This window comes from Pseudophryne corroboree, chromosome 1 (genome assembly GCF_028390025.1).
Source record: "Pseudophryne corroboree isolate aPseCor3 chromosome 1, aPseCor3.hap2, whole genome shotgun sequence".
Lineage (NCBI taxonomy): Eukaryota > Metazoa > Chordata > Amphibia > Anura > Myobatrachidae > Pseudophryne > Pseudophryne corroboree.
Genome location: NC_086444.1, coordinates 1,745,595 through 1,757,967, shown reverse-complemented (window position 1 = coordinate 1,757,967; position 12,373 = coordinate 1,745,595). Strand labels below are relative to the sequence as shown.

General features: G+C 49.8%; 1 protein-coding gene across 3 annotated transcripts in view; it reads left to right on the top strand.

The window, feature by feature from the left end:
• TPM2 (tropomyosin 2) overlaps window positions 1-12,373 on the top strand; it is an 80,209-nt gene that overhangs the window by 33,555 nt on the left and 34,281 nt on the right. For all 3 annotated transcript variants that reach the window (XM_063957471.1, XM_063957470.1, XM_063957469.1), the window contains exons 3-4: window positions 8,129-8,262; window positions 11,862-11,979. In XM_063957471.1, coding sequence (XP_063813541.1) covers window positions 8,129-8,262; window positions 11,862-11,979 — 252 coding nt within the window. The remainder of the gene's footprint in view (window positions 1-8,128; window positions 8,263-11,861; window positions 11,980-12,373) is intronic.

Sequence of the window (12,373 nt, the reverse complement as noted above, 5' to 3'; positions counted from 1 at the left end):
CATTCCCATCCCTGTGTGAGATTGTATCTATAGCCAGGTCAGGATTACCGTACCCATTCCTGTGTGAGACTGTATCTATAGCTAGGTCAGGATTACCGTTCCCATCCCTGTGTGAGACTGTATCTATAGCTAGGTCAGGATTACCGTACCCATTCCTGTGTGAGACTGTATCTATAGCTAGGTCAGGATTACCGTACCCATTCCTGTGTGAGACTGTATCTATAGCTAGGTCAGGATTACTTTACCTATTCCTGTGTGAGACTGTATCTATAGCTAGGTCAGGATTACCGTTCCCATCCCTGTGTGAGATTGTATCTATAGCCAGGTCAGGATTACCGTACCCATTCCTGTGTGAGACTGTATCTATAGCTAGGTCAGGATTACCGTACCCATTCCTGTGTGAGACTGTATACATAACTAGGTCAGGATTATATACCCATTCCTGTGTGAGACTGTATCTATAGCTAGATCAGGATTACCATACCCATCCCTGTGTGAGACTGTATCTATAGCTAGGTCAGGATTACCGTTCCCATCCCTGTGTGAGACTGTATCTATAGCTAGGTCAGGATTACTTTACCTATTCCTGTGTGAGACTGTATCTATAGCTAGGTCAGGATTACCGTTCCCATCCCTGTGTGAGATTGTATCTATGGCTAGATCAGGATTACCGTTCCTATTCCTGTGTGAGACTGTATCCATAGCTAGGTCAAGATTACCATTCCCATTCCTGTGTGAGACTGTACCTATAGCTAGATCAGGATTACCGTACCCATTCCTGTGCGAGACTGTATCTATAGCTAGGTCAGGATTACCATACCCATTCCTGTGTGAGACTGTATCTATAGCTAGATCAGGATTACCATACCTTTTCCTGTGTGAGACTGTATCTATAGCTAGGTCAGGATTACCGTACCCATTCCTGTGTGAGACTGTATCTATGGCTAGATCTGGATTACCGTACCTATTCCTGTGTGAGACTGTATCTATAGCTAGGTCAGGATTACCGTTCCCATTCCTGTGTTAGACTGTACCCATATCTAGGTCAGGATTACCGTTCCCATCCCTGTGTGATACTGTACCTATAGCTAGATCAGGATTACCGTACCCATTCCTGTGCGAGACTGTATCTATAGCTAGGTCAGGATTACCATACCCATTCCTGTGTGAGACTGTATCTATAGCTAGATCAGGATTACCGTACCTTTTCCTGTGTGAGACTGTATCCATAGCTAGGTCAGGATTACCGTACCTATTCCTGTGTGAGACTGTACCCATAACTAGGTCACGATTACCATACCCATAGGATTACTCCAAAACAGCGAACTTGGGTGGTAGAGGAGATAGTAGTGCCATCAATAGATAATGAAATTGTGGGAGGTCAGGTTATGCGGGTGGTCCACAGTGTCAAAATCAGCAGAGAGATCAAGAAGAATGAGTAGTGACCCTTGGATTTAGCAGATAGGAGGTCATTGCAGACTTTTGTGAGGGCAGTTTCAGTGGAGTGGAGAGGACGGAAGCCAGACTGGAATGGGTCAAGCAGTGAGTGTGAGGAAAGAAAGCAAGTAAGGCGGTTGTAGACAATATTCTCAAGGAGTTTGAGGCAGAAGGGAGAAGAGAGATGGGTCAGTAGCTGGAGAGGGTGTTTGGATTGGATTTTGTAAGAATAGAGGAGACAAGGACATGCTTGAAGGCAGTGGGGACAGTGCCTGATGAGAGGGAGAGATTGAGAAGGTGGGAAAGATGGGAACAGGCAGAAGGAGAGAGGTAGAGGAGGAGGCGGGAGGGTATAGGGTCAAGTGGGGAGGTGGGGAGATGAGGTGGAAGTGGGCAGAGGAGTGAGGGGGAGACGAGGTGGAGGTGGGCAGAGGAGTGAGGGGGGAGACGAGGTGGAGGTGGGCAGAGGAGGAAGGAGGGGAGACGAGGTGGAGGTGGGCAGAGGAGGGAGGAGGGGAGACAAGGTGGAGGTGGGCAGATGAGTGAGGGGGGGAGACAAGGTGGAGGTGGGCAAAGGAGTGACGGGGGAGACGAGGTGGAGGTGGGCAGAGGAGTGAGGAGGGGAGACGAGGTGGAGGTGGGCAGAGGAGTGAGGGGGGGAGACGAGGTGGAGGTGGGCAGAGGAGTGAGGGGGGAGACGAGGTGGAGGTGGGCAGAGGAGTGAGGAGGGGAGACGAGGTGGAGGTGGGGAGACGAGGTGGAGGTGGGCATAGGAGTGAGGAGGGGAGACGAGGTGGAGGTGGGCAGAGGAGGGAGGGGGGAGACGAGGTGGAGGTGGGCAGAGGAGTGAGGGGGGAGACGAGGTGGAGGTGTGCAGAGGAGTGAGGAGGGGAGAGGAGGTGGAGGTGGGCAGAGGAGTGAGGAGGGGAGACGAGGTGGAGGTGGGCAGAGGAGGGGAGACAAGGTGGAGGTGGGCAGAGGAGTGAGGAGGGGAGACGAGGTGGAGGTGGGCAGAGGACTGAGGATGGGAGACGAGGTGGAGGTGGGCAGAGGAGTGAGGGGGGAGACGAGGTGGAGGTGGGCAGAGGAGTGAGGAGGGGAGAGGAGGTGGAGGTGGGCAGAGGAGTGAGGAGGGGAGACGAGGTGGAGGTGGGCAGAGGAGGGGAGACAAGGTGGAGGTGGTCAGAGGAGTGAGGAGGGGAGACGAGGTGGAGGTGGGCAGAGGAGTGAGGAGGGGAGACGAGGTGGAGGTGGGCAGAGGAGTGAGGGGGGAGACGAGGTGGAGGTGGGCAGAGGAGTGAGGAGGGGAGACGAGGTGGAGGTGGGCAGAGGAGTGAGGAGGGGAGACGAGGTGGAGGTGGGCAGAGGAGTGAGGAGGGGAGACGAGGTGGAGGTGGGCAGAGGAGGGGAGACAAGGTGGAGGTGGTCAGAGGAGTGAGGAGGGGAGACGAGGTGGAGGTGGGCAGAGGAGTGAGGAGGGGAGACGAGGTGGAGGTGGGCAGAGGAGTGAGGGGGGAGACGAGGTGGAGGTGGGCAGAGGAGTGAGGAGGGTAGACGAGGTGGAGGTGGGCAGAGGAGTGAGGAGGGAAGACGAGGTGGAGGTGGGCAGAGGAGCGAGGGGGGAGACGAGGTGGAGGTGGGCAGAGGAGTGAGGAGGGGAGACGAGGTGGAGGTGGGCAGAGGAGTGAGGAGGGGAGACGAGGTGGAGGTGGGCAGAGGAGTGAGGGGGAGATGAGGTGGAGGTGGGCAGAGGAGTGAGGAGGGGAGACGAGGTGGAGGTGGGCAGAGGAGTGAGGAGGGGAGACGAGGTGGAGGTGGGCAGAGGAGTGAGGAGGGGAGACGAGGTGGAGGTGGGGAGACGAGGTGGAGGTGGGCATAGGAGTGAGGAGGGGAGACGAGGTGGAGGTGGGCAGAGGAGTGAGGGGGGAGACGAGGTGGAGGTGGGCAGAGGAGGGGAGACAAGGTGGAGGTGGTCAGAGGAGTGAGGAGGGGAGACGAGGTGGAGGTGGGCAGAGGAGTGAGGAGGGGAGACGAGGTGGAGGTGGGCAGAGGAGTGAGGGGGGAGACGAGGTGGAGGTGGGCAGAGGAGTGAGGAGGGTAGACGAGGTGGAGGTGGGCAGAGGAGTGAGGAGGGAAGACGAGGTGGAGGTGGGCAGAGGAGCGAGGGGGGAGACGAGGTGGAGGTGGGCAGAGGAGTGAGGAGGGGAGACGAGGTGGAGGTGGGCAGAGGAGTGAGGAGGGGAGACGAGGTGGAGGTGGGCAGAGGAGTGAGGGGGAGATGAGGTGGAGGTGGGCAGAGGAGTGAGGAGGGGAGACGAGGTGGAGGTGGGCAGAGGAGTGAGGAGGGGAGACGAGGTGGAGGTGGGCAGAGGAGTGAGGAGGGGAGACGAGGTGGAGGTGGGGAGACGAGGTGGAGGTGGGCATAGGAGTGAGGAGGGGAGACGAGGTGGAGGTGGGCAGAGGAGTGAGGGGGGAGACGAGGTGGAGGTGGGCAGAGGAGTGAGACGAGGTGGAGGTGGGCAGAGGAGTGAGGAGGGGAGAGGAGGTGGAGGTGGGCAGAGGAGCGAGGAGTGGAGACGAGGTGGAGGTGGGCAGAGGAGGGGAGACAAGGTGGAGGTGGGCAGAGGAGTGAGGAGGGGAGACGATGTGGAGGTGGGCAGAGGACTGAGGATGGGAGATGAGGTGGAGGTGGGCAGAGGAGGGAGGAGGGAAGACAAGGTGGAGGTGGGCAGAGGAGTGAGGAGGGGAGACAAGTTGGAGGTGGGCAGAGGAGTGAGGAGGGGAGACGAGGTGGAGGTGGGCAGAGGAGTGAGGGGGGAGACGAGGTGGAGGTGGGCAGAGGAGTGAGGAGGGGAGACGAGGTGGAGGTGGGCAGAGGAGGGAGGAGGGGAGACAAGGTGGAGGTGGGCAGAGGAGTGAGGAGGGGAGACGAGGTGGAGGTGGGCAGAGGAGGGAGGAGGGGAGACAAGGTGGAGGTGGGCAGAGGAGGGGAGACAAGGTGGAGGTGGGCAGAGGAGTGAGGGGGGGAGACGAGGTGGAGGTGGGCAGAGGAGGGAGTTGACAGTGGCAAAGAGGCGCCGGGGTTTGGAAGACTGGGAGGAGATAAGGGTTCATTGTAAGTCACCCACTCAAGACATAGGGTATAATATTCACTCATTATAAATTACCCTCTCAGGACATAGAGTATACAGTAGCTTCCACTCAGCAAATAATCCACGTAGGGCACTCAACATATTTCCCACTTTATATATTCACTGTGATGTCATATACACTTATATCCTGTTACTCTATATACTGCACTGTGGTGTCATATACACTTATATCCTGTTCCTCTATATACTGCACTGTGATGTCATAGAAACATAGAATGTGACGGCAGATAAGAACCACTTGGCCCATCTAGTCTGCCCCTTTGTTTACCATATTTTTTATCTCAATCCTTATTTGATCCTTATTTCTTTCATATGCACTTATATCCTGTTTCTCTATATACTGCACTATGATGTCATATACACTTATATCATATTCCTCTATATACTGCACTGTGATGTCATATACACTTATATCCTGTTTCTCTATATACTGCACTATGATGTCATATACACTTATATCATATTCCTCTATATACTGCACTGTGATGTCATATACACTTATATCCTGTTCCTCTATATACTGCATTGTGATGTCATATACACTTATATCCTGTTCCTCTATATATTGCACTGTGATGTCATATACACTTATATCCTGATCCTCTATATACTGCACTGTGATGTCATATACACTTATATCCTATTCCTCTATATACTGCACTGTGATGTCATATACACTTACAGTATATCCTATTCCTCTATATACTGCACTGTGATGTCATATACACTTATATCCTGTTCCTCTATATATTGCACTGTGATGTCATATGCACTTATATCATGTTCCTCTATATACTGCACTGTGATGTCATATGCACTTATATCCTGTTTCTCTATATACTGCACTGTGATATCATATACACTTATATCCTTTTTCTCTCTATACTGCACTGTGATGTCATATACACTTATATCCTATTCCTCTATATACTGCACTGTGATGTCATATGCACTTATATCCTGTTCCTCTTTATACTGCACTGTGATGTCATATACACTTATATCCTATTCCTCTATATACTGCACTGTGATGTCATATGCACTTATATCCTATTCCTCTATATACTGCACTGTGATGTCATATGCACTTATATCCTGTTCCTCTCTATACTGCACTGTGATGTCATATACACTTATATCCTGTTCCTCTCTATACTGCACTGTGATGTCATATACACTTACGGTATATCCTATTCCTCTCTAAACTGCACTGTGATGTCATATACACTTATATCCTGTTCCTCTATATACTGCACTGTGATGTCATATGCACTTATATCCTGTTCCTCTATATACTGCACTGTGATGTCATATACACTTACTGTATATCATGTTCCTCTATATACTGCACTGTGATGTCATATGTACTAATATCCTATTCCTCTATATACTGCACTATGATGTCATATACACTTTTATCCTGTTTCTCTATATACTGCACTGTGATGTCATATACACTTATATCCTGTTCCTCTCTATACTGCACTCTGATGTCATATATACTTACTGTATAACATGTTCCTCTATATACTGCACTGTGATGTCATATACACTTATATTCTATTCCTCTATATACTGCACTGTGATGTCATATGCACTTATATCCTGTTCCTCTCTATACTGCACTGTGATGTCATATACACTTATATCCTGTTCCTCTCTATACTGCACTGTGATGTCATATACACTTATATCATATTCCTCTATATACTGCACTGTGATGTCATATACACTTATATCCTGTACCTCTATATACTGCATTGTGATGTCATATACACTTATATCATGTTCCTCTATATACTGCACTGTGATGTCATATGCACTTATATCCTGTTACTCTCTATACTGCACTGTGATGTCATATTCACTTATATCCTATTCCTCTATATACTGCACTGTGATGTCATATGCACTTATATCCTGTTCCTCTTTATACTGCACTGTGATGTCATATACACTTATATCCTATTCCTCTATATACTGCACTGTGATGTCATATTCACTTATATCCTGTTCCTCTCTATACTGCACTGTGATGTCATATACACTTATATCCTGTTCCTCTTTATACTGCACTGTGATGTCATATACACTTATATCCTATTCCTCTATATACTGCACTGTGATGTCATATGCACTTATATCCTGTTCCTCTTTATACTACACTGTGATATCATATGCACTTATATCCTGTTCCTCTCTATACTGCACTGTGATGTCATATACACTTATATCCTGTTCCTCTCTATACTGCACTGTGATGTCATATGCACTTACGGTATATCCTATTCCTCTCTATACTGCACTGTGATGTCATATACACTTATATCCTGTTCCTCTATATACTGCACTGTGATGTCATATGCACTTATATCCTGTTCCTCTATATACTGCACTGTGATGTCATATACACTTACTGTATATCATGTTCCTCTATATACTGCACTGTGATGTCATATGTACTTATATCCTATTCCTCTATATACTGCACTGTGATGTCATATACACTTTTATCCTGTTTCTCTATATACTGCACTGTGATGTCATATACACTTATATCCTGTTCCTCTCTATACTGCACTGTGATGTCATATACACTTATATCCTATTCCTCTATATACTGCACTGTGATGTCATATGCACTTATATCCTGTTCCTCTCTATACTGCACTGTGATGTCATATACACTTATATCCTGTTCCTCTCTATACTGCACTGTGATGTCATATGCACTTATATCCTGTTCCTCTCTATACTGCACTGTGATGTCATATTCACTTATATCCTGTTCCTCTCTATACTGCACTGTGATGTTATATACACTTATATCCTATTCCTCTATATACTGCACTGTGATGTCATATACACTTATATCCTGTTCCTCTCTATACTGCACTGTGATGTCATATACACTTATATCCTGTTCCTCTCTATACTGCACTGTGATGTCATATACACTTATATCCTATTCCTCTATATACTGCACTGTGATGTCATATGCACTTATATCCTGTTCCTCTCTATACTGCACTGTGATGTCATATACACTTATATCCTGTTCCTCTCTATACTGCACTGTGATGTCATATGCACTTATATCCTGTTACTCTCTATACTGCACTGTGATGTCATATTCACTTATATCCTGTTCCTCTCTATACTGCACTGTGATGTCATATACACTTATATCCTATTCCTCTATATACTGCACTGTGATGTCATATGCACTTATATCCTGTTCCTCTCTATACTGCACTGTGATGTCATATTCACTTATATCCTGTTCCTCTCTATACTGCACTGTGATGTCATATACACTTATATCCTATTCCTCTATATACTGCACTGTGATGTCATATACACTTATATCCTATTCCTCTATATACTGCACTGTGATGTCATATACACAATATCCTCTATATACTGCACTGATTTTATACATGTCATGTATTTTTAGAGAACCCAGTCCAGTTCCGCCTAGTGGCTAGTGCTGTTATTACATGAATGTCTGACTGCTCCGTGCTCGCTGTGTGTTTCAGGCTGAATCCGATGTGGCATCACTGAACAGGCGCATCCAACTGGTGGAAGAGGAGTTGGATCGGGCTCAGGAGCGTCTGGCAACTGCTCTGCAGAAGCTGGAGGAGACTGAGAAGGCCGTGGATGAGAGTGAGAGGTGAGTGTGTACACATTGCCCCAATGCCAGGCCGTGGATGAGAGCGAGGGGTGAGTGTGTACACATTTAGTGCTCATTCTAGCACCCTGCACCTTTCAAATCCTGTGCAGTTCCTCTTTCCTGTCTGGGGTGTCTCTCTCTGCTCTGGTGATTCTCAGCACACACAGGTCTGTATCACAGCACTGAGTAACAGACCAGAGTGTGCTGATAAGCACCAGTGCAGGGAGCGACACCCCAGGTGAGAAAGAGGAACTGCACGGATTTTGAAAGTTGCAGGGTGCTAGAATGAACACTACACATTGCCCCAATACCAGGGCGTGGATGAGAGTGAGAGGTGAGTGTGTACACATTGCCCCAATGCCAGGCCGTGGATGAGAGTGAGAGGTGAGTGTGTACACATTGCCCCAATGCCAGGCCGTGGATGAGAGTGAGAGGTGAGTGTGTACACATTGCCCCAATGCCAGGCCGTGGATGAGAGCGAGGGGTGAGTGTGTACACATTGCCCCAATGCCAGGCCGTGGATGAGAGTGAGAGGTGAGTGTGTACACATTGCCCCAATGCCAGGCCGTGGATGAGAGCGAGGGGTGAGTGTGTACACATTGCCCCAATGCCAGGCCGTGGATGAGAGTGAGAGGTGAGTGTGTACACATTGCCCCAATGCCAGGCCGTGGATGAGAGTGAGAGGTGAGTGTGTACATATTGCCCCAATGCCAGGCCGTGGATGAGAGAGAGAGGTGAGTGTGTACACATTGCCCCAATGCCAGGCCGTGGATGAGAGCGAGAGGTGAGTGTGTACACATTGCCCCAATGCCAGGCCGTGGATGACAGAGAGAGGTGAGTGTGTACACATTGCCCCAATGCCACTCTGTGGATGAGAGCGAGGGGTGAGTGTGTACACATTGCCCCAATGCCAGGGCGTGGATGAGAGTGAGAGGTGAGTGTGTACACATTGCCCCAAAACCAGGCCGTGGATGAGAGAGAGAGGTGAGTGTGTACACATTGCCCCAATGCCAGGCCGTGGATGAGAGAGAGAGGTGAGTGTGTACACATTGCCCCAATGCCAGGGTGTGGATGAGAGAGAGGGGTGAGTGTGTACACATTGCCCCAATGCCAGTCCGTGGATGAGAGCGAGAGGTGAGTGTGTACACATTGCCCCAATGCCAGACCGTGGATGAGAGAGAGAAGTGAGTGTGTACACATTGCCCCAATGCCAGAGCGTGGATAGGAGCGAGAGGTGAGTGTGTACACATTGTCCCAATGCCAGGCCGTGGATGAGAGTGAGAGGTGAGTGTGTACACATTGCCCCAATGCCAGGACGTGGATGAGAGCGAGAGGTGAGTGTGTACACATTGCCCCAATGCCAGGCCGTGGATGAGAGTGAGAGGTGAGTGTGTACACATTGCCCCAATGCCAGGCCGTGGATGAGAGTGAGAGGTGAGTGTGTACACATTGCCCCAATGCCAGGCCGTGGATGAGAGCGAGAGGTGAGTGTGTACACATTGCCCCAATGCCAGGCCGTGGACGAGAGAGAGAGGTGAGTGTGTACACATTGCCCCAATGCCAGGCCGTGGATGAGAGTGAGAGGTGAGTGTGTACACATTGCCCCAATGCCAGGCCGTGGATGAGAGAGAGAGGTGAGTGTGTACACATTGCCCCAATGCCAGGGCGTGGATGAGAGTGAGAGGTGAGTGTGTACACATTGCCCCAATGCCAGGCCGTGGATGAGAGTGAGAGGTGAGTGTGTACACATTGCCCCAATGCCAGGCCGTGGATGAGAGAAAGAGGTGAGTGTGTACACATTGCCCCAATGCCAGGCCGTGGATGAGAGTGAGAGGTGAGTGTGTACACATTGCCCCAATGCCAGGCCGTGGATGAGAGTGAGGGGTGAGTGTGTACACATTGCCCCAATGCCAGGCCGTGGATGAGAGTGAGAGGTGAGTGTGTACACATTGCCCCAATGCCAGGCCGTGGATGAGAGCGAGAGGTGAGTGTGTACACATTGCCCCAATGCCAGGCCGTGGATGAGAGCGAGAGGTGAGTGTGTACACATTGCCCCAATGCCAGGGCGTGGATGAGAGAGAGAGGTGAGTGTGTACACATTGCCCCAATGCCAGGCCGTGGATGAGAGTGAGAGGTGAGTGTCTACACATTGCCCCAATGCCAGGCCGTGGATGAGAGCGAGAGTCACAGGGCATCACTCAGTACATCGGGTGTTGTGTCCACTCAGTCACAGGGCATCACTCAGTACATAGGGTGTAGTGCCCACTCAGTTACAGGGCATCACTCAGTACATCGGGTGTAGTGCCCACTCAGTCACAGGGCATAACTCAGGACATAGGGTGTAGTGCCCACTCAGTCACAGGGCATCACTCAGGACATAGGGTGTAGTGCCCACTCAGTCACAGGGCATCACTAAGGACATTGGGTGTAGTGCCCACTCAGTCACAGGGCATCACTCAGGACATAGGGTGTAGTGCCCACTCAGTCACAGGGCATCACTCAGTACATAGGGTATAGTGCCCACTCAGTCACAGGGCATCACTCAGGACATAGGGCGTAGTGCCCACTCAGTCACAGGGCATCACTCAGGACATAGGGTGTTGTGCCCACTCAGTCATAGGGCATCACTCAGGACATGGGGTGTAGTGCCCACTCAGTCACAATGCATCACTCAGTACATAGGGTGTAGTGCCCACTCAGTCACAGGGCATCACTCAGGACATTGGGTGTAGTGCCCACTCAGTCACAGGGCATCACTCAGGACATAGGGTGTAGTGCACACTCAGTCACAGGGCATCACTCAGGACATAGGGTGTAGTGCCCACTCAGTCACAGGGCATCACTCAGGACATAGGGTGTAGTGCCCACTCAGTCACAGGGCATCACTCAGGACATAGGGTGTAGTGACTACTCAGTCGCAGGGCAACACTCAGGACATAGGGTGTAGTGCGCACTCAGTCACAGGGCATCACTCAGGACATAGGGTGTAGTGCCCACTCAGTCACAGGGCATCACTCAGTACATAGGGTGTAGTGACTACTCAGTCGCAGGGCAACACTCAGGACATAGGGTATAGTGGGGGTAATTCCAAGTTGATCGCAGCAGGAATATTTTTAGCAGTTGGGCAAAACCATGTGCACTGCAGGGGAGGCAGATATAACATGTGCAGAAAGAGTTAGATTTGGGTGGGTTATTTTGTTTCTGTGCAGGGTAAATACTGGCTGCTTTATTTTTACACTGCAAATTAGATTGCAGATTGAACTCACCACACCCAAATCTATCTCTCTCTGCACATGTTATATCTGCCTCCCCTGCAGTGCACATGGTTTTGCCCAACTGCTATAAATATTCCTGCTGCGATCAACTTGGAATTACCCGCAGTGTGCACTCAATAACAATTACCCATTGATTTCACATGCTGGGAACCCCACTGAAATAAATGGGAAAGTATCTGGGCTGTGAAAGTATGTCAGTGTATACCATACGTGACCCACGGTGCAGGGTGAGGAAGATGGCCGCTGTCTGGAGGTCCAGCATTACGTCATCAGTTGTGTGTGTAGACATCAGATGGGACATGACCAGTAACTTGTGTTGTGCAGAGGAATGAAGGTCATTGAGAACAGAGCCAACAAGGACGAGGAGAAGATGCATGACCAGGACCTACAGCTCAAGGAGGCCAAGCACGTGGCCGAGGACTCCGACAGGAAATACGAGGAGGTCAGTTCTTATAGTCCTACACTTAGGGTATGGCTCATTAGGTCCACAGTCATTAGGTCAACATGGTCACTAGGTCCACATGAACAAGGTCGACGTGAAAAAAGGTCGACATTAGGTTTTTTTTACTTTTTTTGGTGTCATTCTATTTGTAAAGTGACCGGGAACCCCAATTAGTGCACCGTGTCCCCTCGCTACGCTCGCCATACTTCGGGCAAGGTGCCTCGCTGCGCTACCACTGTGCTCATCACAGGTTACTGTTCCCAATCGTAGTCCACGTGGATCGTAAAGTATGAAAAAGTTTTTAAAAAATGTTTTCTTTTCTTTTTTTAACTCACGTCGACCTTTTTCCATGTCGACCTAATGACCGTATCCCGTACAGTTATCATATGTTAGG